General features: G+C 59.0%; 5 protein-coding genes across 7 annotated transcripts; 2 read left to right on the top strand and 3 right to left on the bottom strand.

Moving 5' to 3' along the window:
* Positions 1 to 365: 365 nt before the first annotated feature.
* On the bottom strand, positions 366 to 4,566 carry SLC25A28 (solute carrier family 25 member 28). Its single transcript, XM_037400746.1, has 4 exons — positions 4,168 to 4,566; positions 3,794 to 4,022; positions 2,864 to 2,920; positions 366 to 1,475 (listed from the first exon to the last, which is right to left on the bottom strand). The coding sequence occupies exons 1-4, from the start codon at positions 4,486 to 4,488 to the stop codon at positions 958 to 960; spliced, it is 1,125 nt and encodes a 374-aa protein (XP_037256643.1). The 5' UTR covers positions 4,489 to 4,566; the 3' UTR covers positions 366 to 957.
* Positions 4,567 to 5,104: 538 nt separating this feature from the next.
* Positions 5,105 to 10,463, top strand: ENTPD7 (ectonucleoside triphosphate diphosphohydrolase 7). Its single transcript, XM_037400634.1, has 12 exons — positions 5,105 to 5,239; positions 5,322 to 5,495; positions 5,616 to 5,821; positions 5,893 to 6,037; positions 6,444 to 6,547; positions 6,621 to 6,677; positions 7,141 to 7,286; positions 7,370 to 7,536; positions 8,322 to 8,646; positions 8,745 to 8,830; positions 8,952 to 9,113; positions 9,284 to 10,463. Exons 1-12 carry the CDS (start codon positions 5,232 to 5,234, stop codon positions 9,510 to 9,512), a joined length of 1,809 nt encoding a protein of 602 aa, XP_037256531.1. The 5' UTR covers positions 5,105 to 5,231; the 3' UTR covers positions 9,513 to 10,463.
* A 670-nt stretch (positions 10,464 to 11,133) lies between these two features.
* LOC119153785 (V-type proton ATPase subunit e 2) lies at positions 11,134 to 12,958 on the bottom strand. The gene is made up of 4 exons (XM_037400640.1): positions 12,763 to 12,958; positions 12,634 to 12,681; positions 12,244 to 12,393; positions 11,134 to 11,974 (listed from the first exon to the last, which is right to left on the bottom strand). The coding sequence occupies exons 1-3, from the start codon at positions 12,864 to 12,866 to the stop codon at positions 12,300 to 12,302; spliced, it is 246 nt and encodes an 81-aa protein (XP_037256537.1). The 5' UTR covers positions 12,867 to 12,958; the 3' UTR covers positions 11,134 to 11,974; positions 12,244 to 12,299.
* LOC119153783 (cytochrome c oxidase assembly protein COX15 homolog) lies at positions 12,324 to 17,566 on the bottom strand. 2 transcript variants are annotated; one of them, XM_037400635.1, is made up of 10 exons: positions 17,497 to 17,566; positions 16,619 to 16,741; positions 16,186 to 16,372; positions 15,797 to 15,964; positions 15,214 to 15,295; positions 14,738 to 14,892; positions 13,704 to 13,817; positions 13,175 to 13,438; positions 12,634 to 12,681; positions 12,324 to 12,393 (listed from the first exon to the last, which is right to left on the bottom strand). In XM_037400635.1, exons 1-8 carry the CDS (start codon positions 17,508 to 17,510, stop codon positions 13,307 to 13,309), a joined length of 975 nt encoding a protein of 324 aa, XP_037256532.1. In that variant the 5' UTR covers positions 17,511 to 17,566; the 3' UTR covers positions 12,324 to 12,393; positions 12,634 to 12,681; positions 13,175 to 13,306. The 2 variants fall into 2 exon arrangements, with proteins under 2 accessions (XP_037256532.1, XP_037256533.1); XM_037400636.1 differs by lacking the exon at positions 17,497 to 17,566 and adding an exon at positions 17,182 to 17,468.
* Positions 17,482 to 22,207, top strand: CUTC (cutC copper transporter). Of its 2 annotated transcripts, XM_037400637.1 has the most exons (9): positions 17,482 to 17,568; positions 17,873 to 17,944; positions 18,016 to 18,075; positions 18,261 to 18,470; positions 19,646 to 19,681; positions 20,094 to 20,227; positions 20,825 to 20,852; positions 21,088 to 21,193; positions 21,767 to 22,207. In XM_037400637.1, the coding sequence occupies exons 2-9, from the start codon at positions 17,875 to 17,877 to the stop codon at positions 21,876 to 21,878; spliced, it is 756 nt and encodes a 251-aa protein (XP_037256534.1). In that variant the 5' UTR covers positions 17,482 to 17,568; positions 17,873 to 17,874; the 3' UTR covers positions 21,879 to 22,207. The 2 variants fall into 2 exon arrangements, with proteins under 2 accessions (XP_037256534.1, XP_037256535.1); XM_037400638.1 differs by lacking the exons at positions 17,482 to 17,568; positions 17,873 to 17,944 and adding an exon at positions 17,802 to 17,872.
* Positions 22,208 to 23,083: the final 876 nt, after the last annotated feature.

Genomic DNA, 23,083 nt, shown 5'->3' with positions numbered 1-23,083 from the left:
GACACACACAACCCAGGACCCTCCTGCCAACACCTGTTTGGAGCAGTTTGGAAGCATCCTCAGGATTCCTGGTAAGACTGAGGGTGCAGGACTGCCTGGCCAAGGAGCATGAACCTCAGCTTCTCCGGTGCGGTCACAACTCACGCCAGCAGCAAGCAATGGGCCACAAGCCAAAGGGGATGGGGACCACCTTCCTCCCTGCAGATGGCCAGGGTGGCTGAGCCAGGCAGGCCCTCTCCTCCCACCGCCACCCCCAGACGCCGCTTCCCTTCACCCCCTGGCACCTATCAGCTCAGCACTGGGCCCAGTCAGAAAGGCGCAGTGCTGGGAGCTGGGCCATGTGGGATAAGAAAGGGCCATGAGGATAGAGCAGAACTGTTTTTATTGGAAGTGTCAAGAGCAGGAACAAAACCAAACCTACAGTCTCCCCTCAAGTGCCATCCTCCCCTCCCCTCCCCACCACCACCGGGGCAGTCAGCATCACGTGTGCGTGCTACAAGACAACGGCAAGGCTTACGCTTTGCTTCAGCCAAGAGCCAGACAAAGCCCCCAGCATACCAGCCAGTGCCACCTCCCTGCCCCCTCCTTGGTGGCTGTGAGCTCAGCTTGGCCCTGCCAGAGGCAAGGTAGGACATTCACCTTCTCCTCAGAGGAGGGGCAATTTGCATGAGAGGAGGCTTTGGTTAAGGGAAGGACAGGAGCACAGCTCCACTGAAGTGCCAGGGGATGTGACCGGGGCTGCAGCTCCCAGCAGGACATCTTGGACTACCCTGGGAGAGAACAAGCCGCGCTGCCTGAGCAGAACTGCAGCAGCCACAGGCAAAAACTGGCATCACTAAACCCCAAAGGGCTTCGCTGCCCCCTCTTGTCAACACAAACCAAACCAAAAGGGAGAGGGGTCAGAAGACAAACCAGGGGGGGAGTTGAAGCAGGTCTGGAACAGCATTTGGCTCTGGATCACTTCCCAGCCCGCCGCTCCTCCTGGCGCTTGGTGAGGATGTATTTGAAGAACTCGTACACGGACCAGGCAATTGCTGTTGAGGGCATCTGATAAATGACTCTTGCCTGGACCCCTCTGAAGTAGGCGGTCACGCCACCCACTTGGTACACCGTCCTGAAGGCATTGGCCATGCCTGTGATGTGTCCGCTGATGTTGGAGCTCAAGGCCAGGGACTCCTGGGTGTTGAGCAGTGTTTTGCAAACGTCCAAAGGTGTAGTGGCAGCAGCAGCAACAGCCCCTGCGCAGGCTCCAGAGACCACATGGGAGCCTGGGTTGTACTGTCTGTGGGGGTTGAGCTGCTCTTGCAAGAACTCGTAGGTCATGAAGTGAATGGCTTGGAAGGGGATGTTCATGGTGAGCTGGGTGGTGTAGCTGCGGTAGAAAGCTCCAGCCCCTTCGTTGCGCCACACAGCCCGCACACAGTCCGTCACACGCTGGTAAGGCGAGTTGTACATCTGCATCCTCTGCTTGACCACTTGGGACAGACGGCAGCAGCCAACAGCAGCAGCCCGGACCCAGGCACGGAGGGGAAAAGGGGAGAGAAGGGTAAGTGCACAGCCAGGTTTCCTCCCAGGTGCCCGGAGTTTGGTCACGCTGGCTTAAGAGCTAATGATGGACAACTCAGACCAGCAGTGCCCTACATGTCCTGCAGGCAGGACTGCAGCCGTTTATATCTGCTGGACCACCTGCAAGCCCCACAGCTGCGGCAACCCCAGCAAACATCCCAATACCCAGGCACTTATTGTACACATCCACCCTCGCTCCCAAATGACCGATGTCTCCCCATCCACCACTGCAGAGCTACTGTGCAGTCAGAAGCACCCCCTTCCATCTATTATCTTCCAGACAGCCCTCAATTTGGACAAGCCTGTCCCTCCCCAACCACCCCCAATGTAGCCCAGAATAACCACAGCACATCGCAGAGCCCACCAGCCAGTGATCATTAGCAGCTGCTGCTGAAATGCAGCCACTCCGGGGCAACAACCAGATGCCCTCAACACATCCAAAAGTAGGGCGGGAGAGCCCAGAGTGCAGTCTGCTGCTGTCCTGCCTCCCTCTATTTCTACAGGGCCACAAGAAGCTAAAAATGATACAACAGCTACAGCTGTGATAAGAAGCCGGGCTCCAGGGAAGGAATGATAACAATCTGGCCATGCAGCTGCCTGCTCCTCAGGGCCCCAGCCAGGCAGTGGGCTGGCAGAAGCCTTGCTGGGCCCAGATCAGCTGGAACCTGCACTGTCACAAGCCCTCGTTTTAAGAAGAAAAAATGTGTTCATGACTGGCCTTTCCTTGTTATTCCTCCTTCTCCCACCATGTTCACAGAAGTTGTAATAATTACAAACTCCCTCTGCCTTTTTCATACATACCAGGCTCAAGAAAATAGGTACCTTCCAGACCCAGACATTCCACAAGAAAAGATCTCCCTTCTCCTGACATCTCAAGCATGCTTCTCATACCCCATTCTTTTCACTTCCTTCTTGAACACAGGCCCAGAACTATACCACATCTTTCTGAGATCTCACCACAGTAATGCCAAATTCCCACACACTGAGAATAACTTCAGTGGTACAGATCACACCTCTCTTCCCTTTTCTCCTGCTCAGCCAAACCCCTAGGTGAAAGGCTGGTGCCCTCCTGGCTCCTCAGAAACTGGGGTTTGCTGTGGTCCCCAGAATTAATCTCTTCTACCTACCCCCACCATAATGGGCAGCCACAGGGCTCCCTAACCAGAGCCACAGCCCCCAGCGGTTCCTTGCAGTTGGGTAAGCACTGAGGAAAGCACCCTCCATGCCGCAGAGGGGACCCAAGCGGCCTGGGCAGACCCTGATCCTCCCCTCCCTGGCAGGCCAGGACCATCGTTACCTTCGGCAGGGTTCATGGCTGCATCGTGGAGCAACGTTGCTACACACCCGGCTGCACCTGCAAAACAAGAACTGCCACATGTGAGGGGGGGTGTGCGTGTGTGAGGGACCCCGAGGCTCCACCACAGCCCCGAGTCCCCTGCCGAGGGACAGGAGGAGGCCCCTGGAAGAGGGCGAGATATGAAAGCGGCTTCCGTCTCCCCTCCAAGAGGCTGGCCAGTCCTCAGCAGTTCCCACCCGGAGAGAGCTCAAGAAAGAGAGGGAGAGGATTGTGACAGGCTGTCAAGTCCTGTGGGCTGACCGGGACTTACTCGGGCCCAGCCCTTGGGGGACAGGCCAATGCCACCTGCTGGCAGGGGCCCCGAGGATGGCCAGTGTCCCCAAGCCCCACAGCAGAGACACGCGCCGGCACTCCGGCACACGCCTGCCGAGGGCACGCTGTGCCCCGCTCCCCTCAGCCCCACGCCTTCCCCACCGTGGCGGCTCCATGAGACGAGTGACGGGCACCGAGGCGCGATGGGCTCCAAAACCATGTGGCACTCCTGGGGCGAGCTTGGGCACGACCAACCCATGGGGCCGCGGCCGGTCCCAGCTCATCTGCGGGCAGCTCCCGTCCACCGGTACCCTTCCGAGCCGGGGCCACTGACCTGCTTCGAGCCAGACACCTGGAAGCGGCCACAGCAGGTGCGGGACCAGCACATCCCCCTGCCCGGTGCCAGGCCAGCAGGCACCGTGCAGCCAGCTGGCAGATGGGGAGAGCGCAGGGCTTCGGCGGGGCCGTGGCACCCCGGCCCCGCAGGGGCTGATGCCCCGCGGCCCAGTGGGACGGGCCCAGCCCTCCCTGCCGCTCCCCACCCCGCTCCCCGGCCCGGCCCGGCGGGGGGCGGCCCCCGGTAGCCCCCACGGCCCGGCGGGGCGTCGGGAGCAGTACCGTTGGCCACATGGCTATTGCCCCCCGCGTGGATAACGTTGCTCAGCGTCTTTTTTAACTTTTCGTAGCAGGCGAAGTAGAGGGCGTGGGCTGGGCCGGCGCCGGTGGCGGTGATGTTCAGGCCCCGCATGGGTCGCCAGACCCCCTCGGTGCGGGCGATGCGCCACAGGGCCTCCAGCACGTTCCGGTAGCGGGCGGCGGGCTCCGGCCGCAGGCTCTGCATCCGCGTCTGCAACACAAGGCCCCGGCGGACGGCCGTCACCCCCGCGGGCCCGGCGCGGCCTAGCCGGGGCAGCCCCCGCCTCCCTCCCCCGCCAGGCCCCAGTCCACCGCCCCCTTCGCGGCCCCGCCGCGCCCCCCACCGGTGCCGGCACCTTGACGCAGTCGACGGGGTACATCACGCAGTGCTCCATAACGCCCGCCACGGCGCCCGCCAGCATGTGCGTAGAGACGGCGGCGCCCTGCGGCAGCGCCTCGTAGTCGGGGGCGGGTGGGGAGCGCGGCTCGGGACTCCGCGCCGCCTCGGGCCCTCCCGGGCCGGCACCGGGACCCGGCTCTGCCTCCGTCTCCGCGCCGCCCCGCCGCGCCCGGCCCGCGCCGCCGCCGCCCATCAGCAGCAGCAGGACGCGGCCCGACTCCGCACCACCCCGCGCGCCGGGGCCCGCGCCCGCCCCCGCGCCCGCCCCCAGCTCCATGGCGCCGCCGCCGCCGCTGCCGCCGCCGCCGCCCCGGCCCCGCGCAGCGCCGCCCCGCCCCGCGCCAGCAGCTCCGCCCCGCCCTGCCGCACCCATTGGCCGCCACCGCCCGTCGCCCACCCCCGCCGCACGCCCATTGGCTCGGCCCGCCGCCCACCGCTCCCGGGCACCACGCTCATTGGCCGCCGCCGCCGCGGCTCGAACGCCGCCACTGGCGGCCGCTCCCTCCGGCGCGCTCGGGCGGGCTGCCAGTTGGCTGCCCGTAGTCCCCGCCCCGCCGACGCGCGCCGCCCATTGGGTACCTCAACTTCTCGCCCCGCCCCGCCGCGCAGCCCATTGGGCGACGGGCCCGCGACCTTTGCCCGCTCTCGGTGCCTCTCTGCAGGGCCGGGGAGCCGCCATTGGCCGCCGCTCCCGCCGCTCCGGCTCTCGGCGCGTGTTGTTTATTTGGGCGCTCCGGATTGGCTGGGCACTGGCGGTAGGCGGTCTCTAGGTGACGTCGTCCGGCGAAGGTCGGACCAGGGAGCAAGAACGAAGCCAGGCGCGCCCTCGGCCGCCTGGGGGCGCCTTCCCGCCCCGAGCCGATTGGGCGCCGCTGCCTCGGGGGGCGGAGCGCCGCCCGGCGGGGCTCGGCTGCGGGGGCCTCTATTGGCCGCGCCGGCGGCTCCTGGTGACGTGGCCGCCGGTGCGGGCGGCGGGTGCCGGCAGCGGGGCGATGCGCGGGCGGGCAGCGGCAGACGCGCATGGCCAGGTGAGCGGGGCCGGCCCGGGGGGCTGGGGCCGGGGCCGACCCGGGGCCGGTGCTGGTGCTGAGCAGTGGCCTCTACCCGTAGGATCGGCGTTTCCTGCCCGTCGTGGCGGTCGGCGGGACCCTGCCCGTGCCCGGGGCCGCGGCAGCGCCTGGCCGCGCTGGGAGCGGCCCTCGCCGTGGGGCTGCTGCTGCTGCTGGCGGCTGCCGCCCCCCGCCGCTGGGCCGCGCCGCCCCGCGCTGCCCGGCGCGACGAGAGGTGAGCGGGGACCGGGGGCTGCCGGGGGACCGGGGAGCTGCCGAGGGACCGGGACTCAGCGTTGCTCGCCGGGTCTGAGGCGCCCTGCCCCGTGTCCCCCCCCGCTCCCCCGGGCCGCAGGTATCTGGCGCGGGCAGAGGAGCTGACGGCCACCGACACGGAGGACCCGGCCCTTAACTACGGGGTGGTCGTCGACTGCGGGAGCAGCGGGTCCCGGGTCTTCGTCTACTTCTGGCCCCCGCACAACGGGAACCCCCACGACCTGCTGGACATCAGGCAGATGAGGGACCGGAGCAGCCGCCCCGTCGTCAAGAAAATTAAGCCAGGTCGGTGCCGCCGGTCTCTGCTGCAGCCCGCGGTGGGGCTGGCCGGCTCACCGCCCCCCTTCCCCGGGCAGGCATCTCGGCAGCGGCCCCCACGCAAGCTACGCCCTACCTGCGCCCGCTGCTTCAGTTCGCCGCAGCCCACATCCCTGCGCAGAAGCACAAGGAAACGCCGCTCTACATCCTGTGCACGGCGGGCATGCGGCTGCTGCCCGAGGGGTGAGCTCCTCTGGCCTCGTCCGGGGTGGCCAGGGACCTGCTGGGATCCCTCAGCCGTGAGAAGCAGGGGGACAGCTTCCCCGTCTTGATCCTTGTGGGAGAATTAGGAATCCGGGGGGGGGGTGTTGGAGAAAGGAAAGGGTGCGTTTTTGGGGCAAGCGGCAAGGGCTGCGGGAGGAGAGTCTGAACACGCTGGGAGGGAGCTGAGAGGAGACGCATTTTACTGAAGCCTCAGATGAATAGATCTAGTTCCTCGTGTCCAAAGTGCAGTGGGTGCAGCAGCAGGACTTGTGGGGCTGGACATGGGGTGTATTGCAGAGGGATTCCTGCTGTCTCTTGTGCTCCCCCAAAGGAGTGTCACTGGTGAAGGTCCTTCAGTGTGTGCCCCTCTCCTGTGCTCTTGCAGGCACCAAGCTGCAATCCTGGAGAACTTGGTGAGAAACGTGCCCCTGGAGTTTGATTTCCTCTTCTCCAAATCACACGCAGAAGTGATCTCGGGGAAACAGGAAGGTAGGAGCTGCCACAAAGCACTGCTTGGTTCCGTTTAGTCTATTGCTGTAATGACCCTTTCTGTCTCATGCAGGTGTCTATGCTTGGATCGGCATCAACTTTGTCCTGGGCCGGTTTGATCATGAGGATGGTGAGTCTGGCTGCTCATAGAGCAGCTGGGAAGGTCTGAGTGCCCCAGCACTGGAGCTAAGAGCAAGCTCTGGAGCAGGCAGTGTCTGCCCCTCTGGTCAGGCAATACCTGATCCAGCCACATGTGTGAAACTCTCCTGAACCTGGAGGGGCACCTGCTCCTGTCACAGGAACAAGTCCCTGTGTCAGGGGAGCACCTGCAGCATTTTGGGAGAAGAACCTGGGAGAGAGGGTTTGTAGCGGTGTTCCTGTGGTGGCTTCCAACAGTGGATGCTTTGGGGGAACCTACAAAGCCGGGGGGCAGCCAGCTCCAAGTGCCAGAACGTGCTGCCCTGCAAGTGGTCCCTGGGGGCTGCTTGCAGGGGTGGAGGAGCCCCATGAGGCTGCTGGGGGGCGTAACGGTGGAAGGGAGGAGATACTGCCCCAGGTCCTACCCATCGCTGACATGCTGCTGTGGGTTGCAGAGGAGGATGTGGTGGTCACTGTAGCGCTGGGGGACCAGGGAGAGTCCCTGGTTCGGAAACGAACGGTTGGGATCCTGGACATGGGGGGTGCCTCCCTGCAGATTGCCTATGAAGTGCCCGACTCTGGAGCCTTCTCCCTGCAGCAGGTGCGTGTCTGGCTGGCCAGCCTTAAGAGCAGCCCCTGCCTTCCCTGGGTCGTTGCTGATCAGGGACCTCTCTGTGTTCCCAGGAGGAGGCTGCGAAGAGCTTGCTGGCAGAATTCAACCTGGGCTGTGATGTGCAGCATACTGGCCACATGTACCGTGTCTATGTCAACACCTTTCTCGGCTTTGGGGGCAATTTTGCTCGGCAGCGCTATGAGGAGCTTGTGCTGAACCAGACCTATGTGCACAACCGGTATTGCTGCCTCACCTAGTGGTGCCCCTGCTGCAGCATTGCAAAATGGGGTGCTGGTTCCTTCAGGCCACCCTCTCCCCCTTGGATTTGCCCCAAGAGCCGCCCGTGGCGATAACAGCTTCTTAGTCACAGTGGCAGCAGCAGATGCCTGGGCTGGCACAGGGTGTGCGGGTGCTGCCCTTCTCCAAGCCCAGCACGCATTATCAGCACTGCAGCTCCCTGCATTCCTCTTCCTTCCCTCGTGGCAGGCTGCGGAGGGGCCCCTCTGGTGGCTTTTGGCTTTTCCTGCTCTGACTTTTCCTGCTCTGACTTTCCCCCTCCTTCTTCAGCACTACTGATTCACTCAGCACATCTTTCCATTGCATCCCAACCTCGAGCTCTCCGTCTCCTGTCTCTCCTTCCCTTCCCAGAGTGCTACGTGAAGCTGTCGCCAGAGGTGGAGAGGTTTGGTGCTCAGGTACTCCTGTGCCAGGAGCAAACCCTGCCTCCAGATCCACAGGGGCTGCACAGGGGCACAGATCCCCGTGAGCTGGGTGGGGTGGGCTGTGCCTTGTTACACCTCGCAGGTGCTTGGGGCACATGGCCACCGGTCAGTGTGACAGCTTTGGCAAGTTTGGCCTTGGCAGGAGGTGGCAGGGTGGGTGCCAGCACTGCTGGGATACAAAGGGGCGCAGCCTGGTCTGGTGCAGGGGGTATATGGATGCAGGGCAGTGCTAGACTGGGCTTCTGGGGGGTGGTACAGGACCTCTTGTGCAATCATCTTTCTTTCCTGGCCTGTTTTCCAGCCTGCATGGCCAGCAGACAGGGCTGAGCCCTGAGACACCCTTCCTGGACCCCTGCCTGCCTGTAGGGTTGGAGGACACGGTGGTGAGGGGCGGGCGAACCCTGTACGTGCGGGGGCGAGGGGACTGGTCAGCCTGTGCAGAGCTGCTGCAGCCCCTCCTGGCTGGGCCCAACAGCAGCCAGGCCTCCCTGGTGGGGGCCTACAAAGCGCCCATCGACTTCAGCAACAGTGAGTTTTATGGCTTCTCTGAGTTCTTCTACTGCACCGAGGACGTGCTGCGCCTGGGCGGCCACTACAGTGCCCCCACCTTCACATCTGCTGCCCAGGTGGGTGCTGCCCCAGCCTGGGGCTGGGGAGCTGCTGTGCTTGCAGCTGGGAGGGAGCAGGGGCTGTTTCACTGCTGAGCCCCAACTCCTTCCCCCAGGAGTACTGCAGCCAGCGATGGCAGGTGTTGACCCAGCGCTTCCGTGGCGGCCTCTACTCTGCGCACGCTGATGAGCACCGGCTGAAGTGAGCAGCTTTGCTGGGCGAGTGCCATGGCTCAACCTCCTGTGGGGGGCTTTCACTGGGGTAAGGGACCACGGTGTAGGTGGCAACATCTGGCTGATGCTCCCGCGTGCCGTGCCTGCAGGTATCAGTGCTTCAAATCGGCCTGGATGTACCAAGTCCTTCACCAGGGCTTCCGCTTCCCCCTGGACTACCCCAGCCTACGCACGGCCCAGCTGGTGTATGACCGGGAGGTGCAGTGGACGCTGGGAGCCATCCTCTACAAGACACGGTTTCTGCCACTCAGGTACCATGGGCTCGCCGATGGCATTGCTTGGATGGAAGGGTGCTTGGGGAGGAGCTGGAGTTACCGTGCTGGGTGAGGGCTTTGCCACCCCCAGTAAGGGGAGTGGGAGTGGCGGTGCAGACCCTGGTAGTACCCCATGGCATCTCACAGCCGGTCCTGACTTTCCACAGGGATCTCCGACAGGAGAGCATCCGGCAAGCACATGCCTCCTGGCTGCGACTCTCTTTTGTCTACAACCATTATCTCTTCTTCGCCTGCATCCTGGTTGTAGTGCTGGCCATAGTCCTCTACCTCCTGCGGCTGCGCCGCATCCACCGCCGGCAGCTGCGCTCGGCCCAGCTCTCCCTGCTCTGGCTGGACAAGGTGGTGGTGCCCCTGGGCCAGGGCAATGGGCCGTGATGCCGGTGAAACCCACCATGCAGTTGCACCAGCAGAACTAGGACTGGCTGACAGCTGGGGCTCTGAGGGCTTGGACTCTTCCCATCTCGACTCTGCACTCCATCTCCACATCAGAACCAGAGCCTGTGGGCTGAGGCAGCTACAGACACCAGGGCTTTCCCTCTCTGCCTCACCCCAGTGCTAATCTTTGCATTCCCTGGCCTCTGGCCTTTGCCTCAATATGCGGTGTAGAGCAAAGTCCTCTGCTGCCAGCAGGCTCAAGGCTGCAGCCCTGGCAGGTCCCTCAGATAAGCAGGACACTATCATAGATGCGGCCAGCCCACGACTGTGGCCTGAAGCACTGGGCCACCCCATGACTCAGCCACCAGCTGGCAGAGCCAACCTGGTGGGTTGTGCTGTAGCTCGTCACCTGGGACGGCCTTTCTGCGGTCCCTCACAAGCCCAAAGACTGGGAATGGCAGTCAGCTGCGAAGTTACTGCAGGAGCCAGGTGAGCTGAGTCCCACCAACTAGCCGGGCCCCTCTCTGAGCATTCCCTGGGACACGTCCTGCTCTTTGCCATGTCTTCCTGTCCTAGTCAATGTCCCAGGCACAGTCCTGAGGGCTCAGAGGTTGGTTCCTAAGGTACCACCTAACTGAGCTGCCTTTCCTTTCACGCATTTCCTCCTGGGCATGTCTGCCCTGTGGCATCCCATGTTAATCGGGCACTACCACCAAGACATGTCGTTCTCTCCCCTGTGAGTGTGGGCTGGGCCTGCCCATGGGGGAAGCACCTCACTCCAGCCCAGCTCACTGCCCCAGGGCAGGTCTAGGCTGTGGCTGTACACACAGGCACAAGCCTTCCTCCCCTGGGGCTGAAGCCCACCAATGACCCAATGAAGTTTGTCACTTTTTACTTGAACTCAGCTGTTCTCACTCCTGTTGCAATAAAACAACCCCCTTGAGCCATCCAGCACTAGTCTCGTTTTCTAGCAAGTACCTCCCCAGCAGTGACAGCTCCCACCCGGTGGCATGACTGGGGTCCAGTATGTCTTCACAGCGTTGCTTTGTACCACCACGGTGGGACGATGGAGCTGCTTTCTTGCCAGCAGACTGACAGCTGAGCTCAGCTGCAAAGCTAATAGCGGCAAGGGAAGCTCTGATCCAAACTGAACTGTTTGATCCCTGGAGATGGCATCCTTTACTGCCCTCCTCCCTTCTCTTAAGTGGAAAAGCCAGGAGCCCCTGGAAGATGTTGCTCCCTGCCATTTTACCTTATTCCTCATCCCAGTCTTGTGGAGCTGCCTGGGAAAGTGACCACTAAGCTTCCCCAGCTGCTGCATGGCCATGGGGATGGCCTCAGCACAGCTACCTATCACAAGAGAGGCTGGGCAGGTACCCAATTCTCCCTCTAGCACATGCAGTTGCCTACCTGTGATCCTGGTCCGACAGGACAAGTGCACAGGTGGCATCAAGGATAAAACCTTCCATGCACCACTGTGCTGCCAACCACCTGCTCAACAGCTGAGGATGCCAGCCTTGTTCTCATGGTGCAAGAGCACGGTTAGGGGGAAGGGAAGAAGACTGAATAAAGCCAAGACTGTTCCCCAGCCTCAAAGCAGCAATTAACTCAGTCTCCAGCATCACTTACTAGAAAAAGGATTTATTTCCACAACACAAATTTAACACAGACAAATAAATACATACAGGCGAATTGTCTAATAAATAAGGGGAAACATAAAACACAACGCCCTATTCTGTTCTCAGAACCTGAACACAGATTGGGAGGTGGTGGTGATACCTAGACACTACGGCAGCTCCCTCGCTGCTGGGAGGGATGGGAGGAGACATAGCACCTCCCTAATCCCCTCCAGCAGGCTGCCAAACAGAACCCCCTGCCCTGTACCCCAGCACCTCCCTCATCACACCCAGGGGGATCTGCATGCTCCTCTGGTGTCAGCCCTCCCTTCTCCCACTCACAGCTAGAACCTGTCTTAGCAAGGACCACCCCTACTGCAGGGAACTCATCATACTACAGAGGATGCAATGGGCTCCTGCCTTCTCAGAGAGGCAGCCAGTGCCTGAAATGACCACGGATATGGTAACCAGTTGGGCAGCTTGGGCTACGAGCAGGGGGTTCACTCGAGGGGATAGGACTGAGTGTACTGGAGGGAGCAGGGCAAGCACTGCAGGGACAGGATCTGGTGGCACTACACACAGATCTCTCTCAGGATGGTGCTCAGCATCAGTGACTGCAGCACTCTGACAGCTGAGGGGATCTCTCCCTGGTAGCGTGGCTGCTCCCAGGGCAGGGCTTACTAGGACCTTGTCCCAGGGGCACTGCCTGCCATGCTCAGGGCCCCAGCCATCACTGGTCCAGGTTGCAGTGTTCAGGGTACACTGGGGCAGCGGGTCCAGCCTCTGTCCCAGCACCTCTGGGGGCTGCCAGGTACAGGAGGGTAGAGGCTGGAACAGCAGCAAGAGCTGGGGAAGGGAGAAAGGAGAAGTTAGCACCAAACTGCACCCACAAGGGAGCCTCCACAAGTCTAGAGAACCCCCGGGGCAAGTGCTCAGTTTGCTCAGGCCCAGCACAGAGCCAGCCGCTCCACATGGAGACCAGCTGCCCACAACCGCAATGTGCAAAGGCCAAAGCATCTCCCACCCAGCAAAAGCCAGGCTGTAGCTCCCACCCCAGCCAGATATGAGCAGGCAAGCAAGGCCATCTCTGCCACCCCATCCCTCTGCCCACTCACGGTGACAATTCTGGTGGTGGGGGGTCTCTGTTCAGGTGCCGGCCACCGGGGACTGCTCACTCCCAGAGGAATCGCACATACCAGATGGTTTCGTTCTTCAGCTGCGGCCCGAACAGGGGGTTGGCCTGGGCCAGGATGGCGATGAGCCAGCTGCAAAGGGACCCAACCTGCCATCAGCCCGGTAGCATGGGGGCAGGGCCTAGGATGCCCAGACGCTGCCGCCTCAAGGGGGGGGGCTGGCAGAGGGCCTGCTGCCCCGGGGGGTGAATACCCGGGAGGGAAGCAGGCCACGGCCCGGGGGCAGCCCCATTAATTTACGGGCAGGAAGCTAAGCGGCAGCCACCGGTCCCGGCAGGGGGGGTGTACCGAGGCCCGGTCCGCAGTACTCACAAGAGGTAGCAGCACACGGCGGTGGTGATCAGCATCGTGATGATCACCCTGCGGAGACACCGATGTCAGGCCGGGGAGGCCCGGTCCCGGCCCCGCCCCCCCCCGCATCCCTCCGAGTCCCTCACTTACCCACGGTTCGGCCCCTTGGGCACGAACCAGGGGGCGGCGATGCCCACCAGGCCCCAGAAGGCGGAGAAGAGGACGAGCGGCAGCGCGAAGCTGTGCGCCGTCATGGCCGCCGCGCACCGCCAGGCCCCGCCGCCGCCGCCGCACCGGAAGCCGCTGTGCCCACTGCCGCGCGCGCCGCCGAACCCACGGCGCCCTGACGCCACGTCGCCTCCCATTGGCGGAGCCGCGCAGCCGCGCGTACGCCGGCCCGCCGACAGGGGGCGCCACGGGGAGCCTGCCCGCCGCCCGCAACCCGCCCCCCCGCCGCCGCCGGGGCTCCCGTACCCCTCCTCGCCTCACCCCGGAAGGAGGCACCCAGCCAGACACCAGCCGCTCCGTAAAAACGCCTTTATGTTACAAAGTTCGCACTCACACCTGCCGCCGCCGCCTCCCTGCGCGCAGCCCGGCCGGGCGCGCAGCCCACCGTGCACCCGGGGTGTGTGGGGTCTCTGCCGGCTCCGGACCCAGCAGCGCAGCTCCCACGGGGGTCTCTCCCTCTGTCCGGTTACTTGGGGACCCGCCGGAGCTCGCTCATGAGCCAGAGCGCCATGCTGAGCAGCGCCAGGGAGCCTGACTGGTGTGTGGCGGCCAGTGGCGTGGGGACATACAGCAGCAGGGTGCTGATGCCCAGGCCCACCTGCCGAGAAGGAAGAAGGGGTAAGAGCTGCCGTGGGTGCATCACCGACACACAGCCCTGGCCACAGCCAGGCCTCCCACCCTGGTGTTCAGACTGCACGCAGCTCTCGGCAGCTCCACCCTCACAGCTCCAGGCCCCTGCGGCCAGCACAGAGCCAAGCTGGGGACAGCTCTGTCTTGCAAATATGCTACAAAGGACTACGGGGAGAAAAGTAAAATAGATAGGGGGGAGGAAAAAACAAACCAAACCAAAAGAGAGACAGTACCTGCATATAAGCCACAACCAATAAGGAAGTCACTGCCATTCTGGTCCTGCGAGGGAGTGGGATCTTCCGCGAGAAGAGGTACAGCGCTGTGACAGCAGTGACTGAGGTGATTCCCTACAGAAGGGAAGAGAAACAACCACTCTTCGAGAAAAGTTCAAAGAAAGTGTGTGCAGTGGCCTTTGGCTGCACCTTCCATGCAGCACTCTTTCTTCCACTCTTCATTCTGTGAGCAATATTTAACTGTAGAAATGTGTTAAGGGCCATGACCAAGTCCTGGAATTTCCACACCCACCAGGTTAATGACCCAGAAATGTAACTAGTTATAGAGAGCTCTGTTTTTCTCCAAATTAATGCTTCACCTTCCAACAGCTTTTCCTCATTTCTTCAAGTCATTAGGGATTATTTCTGCTCTCTCCCTATCTGTCACCTTGACAACTGAAGGTGGAAGATGTCATCTAGAAAACTGATCTCATTTTCACCACTTGGCTGTAGTTCGCCAGCATAATCTTGCTGTGCAGGGTCACCCCAGGTGATGCCTCTTCTAAGCCACCTAATCTTCCTTTGCAGTCTTAGCGATGGCTTAGTCCACAGCAGTGCCGACAGTGGTATTTAGTATCTGGATTGCTCTAACTAACCAAGATATTTTCACAGGGTGCTATGGGTGTAAACCAAGTTCAGAAATGCTGGAGGAAGCATTCAATATTGGGATTTCCAAGTTTTATTTCACACAACTTTCCCACACATTTCAATAGCAAGGGCTACCCTGGTCTGTAGCTCACGTTACGGAAACAGAAGTCACGAAGAAACAAGGTCTGTAACTTGTGCAGGAAGATGTCCTTAAGGAAGGAGACCACATTGAAACTAAGAGTGCTAAACTTCCTCTTTTCTGCAGAAGCAAACTGGTAACATGCTCTCAGGACCTCTGGACACCCTGGATATCACTCAAGCTGACAGAATTACAGCCAAAAGAGAACACCCTGGCTGCAGGAGGCAACAGAGAAGCTGCACAGACATAGCAGGAAGACAGCACTTACCAAGATCCTGTGATCAAACTGTACAGTTGTAGGATTCTCAAAGATATTTCTCAGCACAGGGGAGAAGGCAAGGAGATCATCTGGGATCCAGCGCTCCCCCATTTTGGGGAAGGAATTGTACACAAGGCCAGCATCTAGCCCTGCCACAAAGGCACCTGCAATTCCAGAGCAGAAAATGACTACTAGAGTAGGCAAAGGTGGCACTCCGGGTTGCGCAACTCTGACTCAAGAGCTCGGCTTGACCCTTTCTTTCAGAAACACATACAGAGATCAAACAGCAACAGGCAGGCTGGAAGATGCACCTCTGCTTGCTCAGGAAAGACTGGTAAGGGATGTTCTCAACTGTAAGCTTCCTGGCAGCAACAAAGATTTCCCACAGAACATGATCGGGTTGTTCACAGACCCTGCCAGACTAGGGGAGGAGGGGGAAGGCAGAGAGGAATGAGCTGCAGATGTGACAGCAGAAACAGTCTTACCTGAAAGAGCAGTAAGAAAAATAAGAGCCGTAGTGCCGTGAGCATATTGTCTCAAGCGAAGGAGCTGATGGGTTTCAGGTAACTGTAAAAGTAAGAAGAAAAAAAAAAAAAAAAGAAAAAGAAAAAAACCAAGGCAAAGCATTTCCAGTGCTGTCTGCAGCAGGTAAGAAAAGCCTTCACTGCATATATAGGCTAAGGTGTTGGCCTGTATTTTACAGGAGAAATCTGGACACCACCACACAGCAGTCACACTTCAGTGGTTGCTCAAAACCACGACTATTCAAGTCCAGCCCTGTGCAGAAACTGAAGTGGCCACTGGACAGTTGCTGCCACAAGCCATTTAGCCCAGTCAGACACACCCCTGCCCGAGCTTGCAGAGGCTCTGAGACTCGTCACTTTTGAGCAGAACCACCAAGTCAAAGGAAACGTCCCATAACCAAGAAGTTTACAGAAATGGTATTTTGTAGCACAGTATTAGACCAGAGTCAGGAACAAAGACTAAAACAGAAGTACCATCACCCTCACCCCAGCCCTCTGAATTGACACTACCCTGTGCTTTTGACTCCTGACATGCCATCTGTACCTTGTGTCGTGGAAGCAGCAATGACAGCCCTGTCCACAGGCTAGCAGAGTACAGAACCAGTGCGGAACCGAGATGTGCTGCGAGACGGTACTGACTGACCCTAGGAATGTCGTAGGAGTCTGGCTTCTCTTCCAGCCCGCTCTTTACCATATACCATCCCAGCAGTCCCTGACAAAACAGGAGAGGTGTTATAGCCAGACAGGGCAGCAGCAACTGCATAGACCAGATAAACATTAGGGGCAAAGCAACTTGCTTCTTCCACTTTCAACCAGCTACTAGCACCAACACCCCCCAAGCTTTCACAAATCTCACTGTCTCAACTACACTTAATCAGAAGATATTCACAGAAGATGCTGCTGCTAACCCCTGTGGCTGCAGAGCTTGCTCACCTGGAAGCACACCAGCCCGCAGAGTGCAAGGACGCAGCCCTTCATGGGGCGGCTGAGCCAGCCCTTTCGCCAAAAGTAGGTGGCAGGCAGAATGTATGCCAAACCCACAACACGGCCCCACATACGGTGCGAATACTCCATGTACCAAATGAACTTGAACTCTGTCAGTGTCATGTCATGATTCAGGCTGTTAAAGACAGCAAAAAGAAAGAACTGTTTTATGTAATGCATAGTCCTGTACTGTACTTTACACGACACAGGATCACCTTCCTCAGAGAAAGGAAGCGACAGCAGATGAGCCACAGCCAGACAGGCTTAGCGTGCCTTCCCAGTGATGTTAGAAAACATTTTCCTTCTTACTAGAGGTCCTTGAGTGGTTCAGTCACAGGAGAGATGCTCCCAGCCCACCCTTCTTCCACTTTTGCACGCTCACATTTTAAATTCTGGGAACTTCTGGTACTTCTGGAACTCTGCTTCCCACTCCTGCTGCGTTCTCGGGGGTTTCATCTCTTTCACCAGGTGCCAGTCAACCATTGAAAGGCCTGATTCTGTCAGCCTGGGAGCAGAGACACAATCAGGCACAATTCACTCCCTGACAGCGTGCAAATCTACCAAACTGCAGCAAGAGCTGTTGGCTGCACCAGTCAGCTCTTATGCTCAGTCAGGAACAGGATGGAGCACACGGAGCGAGTGACCAAACAGGCCGAAAGTTACCAGGAACGTGTAAGAGTTACTGCCAGCTGGCACCAACGCGCCATGGCCAGTCTCCCCAGTACTCCCAGCCCTGCCCTACGGTGCCCCTTTGCAGCCAAAAGGTCGCTAAAGGAGCTCTCGCAGCCGTACTCGGGCGGGCTCCGAGCGTGGGGCAGCTGCAGGCCACAGGGGGGGCCTAAGCGGGTCACCAGCGGCGGGGACCGCTGCGTCCTCACGGCCAGAACTGTGAGCCCCCGCAGGGGCCGCGGCTCGGTGCCGCTGGGCTGGGGGTGCCGCGCTCACCTGGTGACGCCGCCCAGCACCACGGCACCGGCCACGGCGCCGCTGCAGACCAGGAGCCATCGCCCCACGGCGGGCGGGGCGGCGGGCGGCGGCGCCTGCTGCAGGAGCCGCCGCTGGAGGCACCGCTGCGTAGGGAGGCGGGAGTGGGCCGGCGGGGCGGCCGCAGGGCCCAGGCCCCGTGCCGGCACCCCCCACCCCCCCGCAGCGCCGCCGGACAGCAGGAGCCGGACACTGCTGCCCGCCGCACGCAGCATCCCGAGTGACCCCGGAAGTGGCGTGCGCCGCCGGAAGCAGGGCGAACACTTCCGGACACACCTGGGCGTCACCATGACAATCCCCGGCACGTGACCGAGAGCCAGCAGCGACCCCCGCGCGCCGCCAGCGCAGGTGAGGGCGCGTGCGAGGCGGGGGCGGGGCCCGGGCAGCGGCGGGGGCGGGGCCGCGGCGGCGGGGGCGGGGCTTGCGCCGCAGCGCGCGAGCGAGGCGCGCCGGCTCTGCCCCCCGCCTCCATCCTCCTGCGCCCGCCCTCGCGCCCGCGGGCGGTGCGGGCCCGGGCCGCGAGAGGCGAGGCCGGAAGCAGGAGCGAGGGGGCGGGGCCCGCGCCGGAAGTGGGGCGGGGCCGCGGCGGAGCGGAGCGGAGCGGGGTGGCCGCCATGGGCGTCGGTTGGCTGACGGTGCCGCTCTCCGCCAGGTATGGACGATGGCTTCCTCATGGAGGTGTGCGTGGACTCGGTGGAGTCCGCCGTCAACGCAGAGCGCGGAGGTAAGGCGCGGGGGAGCGGGCGGCGTGGCGGCGGGCCCCGGCGGGGCCGGTTCTAACGTGTGTCTCTCCAGGTGCCGGCCGGATCGAGCTGTGCGCGGGCCTCGTGGAAGGAGGGACCACGCCGAGCATGGGTGAGCCTCGTCCGCCCGTCCGGGGGCCGCCTGCCCGCCGCCCTTCCCGGGCTCCCTTCCCTTCGCCGCCTCCTGCCAGCCTCGCTTCCCCCTGTCCCGCGTACCCCGCCCCGCTGCCTCGCCGCGGCTGGGTGCTGGGGTGCCGCAGCTGAGTGCTGAGGTGCCTCTTTCCCTGCCCTGCCCAGGACTCCTGCAGGTGGTGAAGCAGTGCGTGCGGGTCCCCGTGTTCGTGATGATCCGACCCCGCGGCGGCGATTTCCTCTACTCGGACCGGGAGGTGGAAGTGATGAAGGCTGATATCCGCCTGGCCAAGCTGCATGGGGCTGACGGGCTGGTGTTTGGAGCCCTCACCGAGGATGGGCGCATCGACACGGAGCTCTGCACGGCGTTGCTGGGTAAGGGTGTCTCTGGTCAGAGGTGCTCTGCTGAGCTCGGTGCCATATCTGTGCTGTGACTGTGGGCATGAGTTCAGTGCTGCTCTGGCTGATGAGGTGGAAAGAACTGTGCAGGGTGTTTTGGTCTGCATGTCTTGTCGTCTCTCTCCACCATCTTCGCTTTCATTTATTGTGATACCTGTGAGACATTAAATCGGTAAAAAGCTTTGCAGACTAAGGGCTGCTACCACCTGGGATGCAATAGCAAAGTCTAAGAACGGTACAAGGTGAGCTGCTTTAGGGGCATCAGTATATTAAGCTTTTGGATTTTCTTTCATTTTCTTTGCCCTTTGTTCTTTTCGTTACATCCTTGCCATAGGTGTCTAGGATATGTCTTTCATGGGCTTTGGCCTCGTGAGTAGCTGGCAGCTCATCTTCGTTTTTTCCTCTAACACACTCAGGAAAGTTAATGGGAGAGAGGTGGAAATATATAAAAGGCTACTGAAGCTGCACTGGAAAATTGTTAGCCCAGACCTCTAATAGGTAGAAAGAAAGACAATTTGTTTCCACATCTTTTCTGTGAGCTACAGCTAAAGCAGGCTGAGCCTTTTCCTGGTGGTGTGGTGCTGAGGTTCTCTCATGAAGATGAATGTGCAGCAGAGAGTGCAGCAAAAGAGAGGGGTCTTGTCAGGATTTGCCTCCAGAGGCAGAAGGATTTCTTTTCATAGAAAAAACTGAGCTTTGCACAGTCAGTCAATAGAGCACCTCTGCTAAAGTTTGCTGTGGTCTGAGAGCAGAAGTTCTAGGTAGCTAAATAAATCACGAAAATCAGCTCTACTGTTTTCAGAGAGCACTGGTCCTGTCCCTTCTCCAGATAGATGATACAAATTCCCTGTTTCCTTCCTGCAGAGAAAGACGTTTCTGGTGGGAATGAGGGTTCTGCATGATCTAGATGAGGTGGGGGATTTTGGTGTTTCTCATAAAAACAAAGATTTGTTGTTTTGTCAAAGGGCAGAAGAACTCTCTCGCAACAACGAGCAGCAGCTGTGTTGTTCCAGCAAGTACCGCAACTCTTTTGAGCTCCCCAGGAATGGCCTGAGAAGCCTTTGTCCTCTTTCATCTCGTGTGCTTTTCTGGTTCTAGCACAAGGGACTCTCTGTGCCAGCCCTGACTGACCGTATGTCTTCTTATTGCAGCGGTGTGTCGTCCCCTGCCAGTTACATTTCACCGAGGTGAGTCACCTGGGACACTGGCCCTGGCAGAGACCAGCCTCTGCCCCGCTGCCAGGGGAAGGTGGGACGGGAAGGGAGCTGATCGTAATGTACTTTGGTGTTTTTCTGGAGGGGGGAAAGCTCTGTGTGCTGTGCAAGAGCAGGCTGTGGCTGTGCTGTTCCCCCAGGAGGGGAAGGGTCCAGGCTTGGTCACTGCCCTGGGTGGAGAGGAGGTGTCTGAGGGCTGAGCATCGTGGCCCTGCCACTGCTGCAAGGGGGACGTTATAGTCAGGAGCTGTGGCTCCCTGTGGGGTTGGCCAGCTGTGAGAAGTAGCCTTCCTATTGTTGTCTCCTGGGCTCCTGAGCCGGCTGGGGGACAGAGCTTGAGCACGATTAGTTGAGTGATTTCTGAGTTGTTGTGTTGGTCTCCCAGCTTTCGACATGGTGCACGACCCTCTGGTGGCACTGGAGACCCTGATTTCTCTGGGGTTTGAGCGGGTATTGACGAGTGGCTGTGACAGCTCAGCACTGGAAGGATTGTCCTTAATTAAGAGGCTTGCGGAACAGGTAAGTGTTCCCAGTGCTCCTCTGGGTTGCTATGGCTGCTTCTGGGCATTGCCTGGGGGCAGCTCCTCTATGATAAACCTATTTCCATAAGGGAACTTCTGTCAAGGAGCGATTGCCCTCCCTCTCTGGCTTGGCCTTGATGTGTATTCTCAAGGCCATGTGGACTAGACCCCAGAGTCTCTTACAGCAAAGACTGATTGGCTTGTTCTTGCCCTCAGTGGGAGGAGGGCATAGGAATTGGTTTCAGCAGCTGGTGTGATTAACCCACACAAACAGCAAAGTGAAGTCCCTGCTGGGGGGGTCTCACAGTTCCTGTTTAGAAAATGCAACGGATATACCTAAGAGGTAGTCAGATGGGATAGAAAGATAGGAGGAAATGGTGTCAAGTTTTCTTAGCTGTAACTGCAAATTCTTTTCCACTTTTTCTTGTAAAACTTGAGTAGTACAAAACAGATGGGTAAGAATGCACGAACTGTAAGCCATGGTGACATCCATGGCTTACGGAAGGCAATGCACATAAGGTTTCTTTGCTGCTCCACAAATGCACGTGTGGCTGTAGTGCTGAGCAATATCACCAACATGTTATTCTTCTTTCAGGCGAAGGGCAGAATTGTGGTGGTGCCAGGTAATGCTTTTTTGTCATCTGTAACAGCTCCTGTAGTCCCTAGCCCCTGCTTCCTGGGCTCTTGCCCTGGGTTACACTGTTTTGATGCACCCGGATCTCCATTGTCCCAAGGGCTGTCTTTTTTTCCCTTCAGTGTAGATACTGTGTTTGTCCCTTAGGGTATAGGGCCCGGGTGATGTCAGGTCTGGGACAGTGCCATCTGGGCTGTGTGTGACATCGGGATTCTTCCCGCCAGGGGGTGGCATCACAGAGCGGAACCTGCAGAGGATTCTGGAAGGCTCTACTGCTTCTGAGTTTCACTGCTCTGCTCGCTCAGCCCGTGACTCAGGGATGAAGTTCAGGTAACTGATTATGTTTTAGCAGAACTGTGAAAGAAAAGCTGGATTAATGTGGACATGAGTTTGTGGAACAGGCATAAATTTCAAACAGCTTCGTGGGTGCTAATTGCACTGTTGTGGTTGGGATCATGATGCCTGGCTCTGTGTTCTGCAGTGTATGAATCTAGCGGCGCTCATCATCTGGACATGAGCTCCGTGCAGAACTGGGTTCTTGGGGCGTTTCTACTGCTACTGCTGCCCCAGGACTTGTGAGTGTACTGGTGTGGCACTTGGGAAGGCAGGTTGAGGTGTAGTTCCTTAGGCGTTTAACACAAGCATGTAGGATTTGGGATGCCTGCAGGATGTGCCAGAGGAGTGAGGGAGGAATGGCTTACATTTGTCCACAGGTCTGCGCTTCGGTTCTGTTGATACTGTTGTTTCTTTGGATTATTCTTGTATTACTGTCTCACCTTTGGTTTGGGTGGCACCAGGAGGTTCTCTGGCTGCTGCTGAGATTAGGGAAGACAGTGGGTTTTTCTTTGTGTGTCTTACTTATCTGTATCACCTGCAGATAGTAACCTGTGGTTTTCCTGACAGAAATCCGAACGTTGCCATGGGAGCGTCCTTCTCGGCCCCTGAATACTCCATAAAGGTGGCAGATGTGGCCAAAGTGCGGACCCTGAATGCAATCGCAAAGAACATTCTGTAGTGGAAGGCACCGTGCTGGGACAAGAGCACTGAGACTCCAGGGTCTTCCCTGCCACATGGACAGATGGGTACTGCTTCCATCCTCAGGCTGCAGAGGATGTGAACTAGGTGATGAAGCCTGACACCTCTTCCCTTGGCTTCCCCTGAATGACCAGTCCCTGGCCTGGAAACTTATGTTGGCCATTTTAAATAAAAGGACTTATTCCCAGGTGTTGCGGCAGCAAGCTGTTCAGCAGTATTTGGGAGGAAGGGAGCTGAGCAAGTAGGGGGACTGAATTGTGTAGCACTGCATGTGATTGTCAAATAAACACTGCAGCTGCCTCCCTCTGCTGTGCTTTTGAAAAAATTATTTATATTTTACAGGTAAGACCATGATCTGTGTTGCATAGCCTGAATTAATTGGGCCCCTACTGCACCAGAGGAAAATGCCATCACATCCAGAATGCCAAGGAGGGAAACATCATAGCCACAGCTGGAAAACAAGGCCTGCTGTGGTCAGCCAGGAGGATAGCTGGGCGTTAGCAGCACAGCAGCTGCTGGGTGGAGAGAAGTGCATTGATACACAGAGGTTTTAAGACCTCTCTACTATTAAGACAACTTAATGAACACATTAAGTTCTAATGGGAAGGAGCTTATAACTGCCTGACTGATGAGGTGAGGAAGTTGTGAGGCATCCTGGGCTGTGGGTGGTGAGTGCTTGAGGTGGGGTGATTGTATGATGAGATTCCTTGGGGGAGGCTAAGGTGCTTTTTTTAAGGAAGTTTCCAGGTCTTTCAACGTGAAGCACAAACTGTTTGTTCTCCAGACATTTCTCATGGGAATGTGCCTGTTGGGTTATGCTGCCTAACAGAATTGAAGCCTTAGACTCATCTCAGTTACCCTGCAAAATATCTAACAAAAGATCTGAGCAGCATCTGGGTGGTCCATTAAAAGAGTAGATACCCAGAGATAAAGCACCTTTGTTCTTGCTGCCTGCTCTTCTCTAAAAGGTCCGCAAAGCTGAAGAGAAATCCCCTTGACAGCAGAGATAGCAGACCTTAGGAAGCAAAGTACAGGGTTCAGATTTATCTGCCTGTCTGCAGTAGTGTACAGCCTGTGAGGATGTACAGGAAAATGTACTGTTTGACAAGGTGGCAGCATCTTTTGTCACCTTAAGCAGAATCAGGTCACTGAAAACCTATCACCAAGACTAACGACATATCATCA

Source organism: Falco rusticolus, chromosome 9, assembly GCF_015220075.1.
Source record: "Falco rusticolus isolate bFalRus1 chromosome 9, bFalRus1.pri, whole genome shotgun sequence".
Taxonomy (NCBI): Eukaryota; Metazoa; Chordata; class Aves; order Falconiformes; family Falconidae; genus Falco; species Falco rusticolus.
Note: the sequence above shows the minus strand (reverse complement) of the source record. Positions and strands in the feature narration are given on the sequence as shown.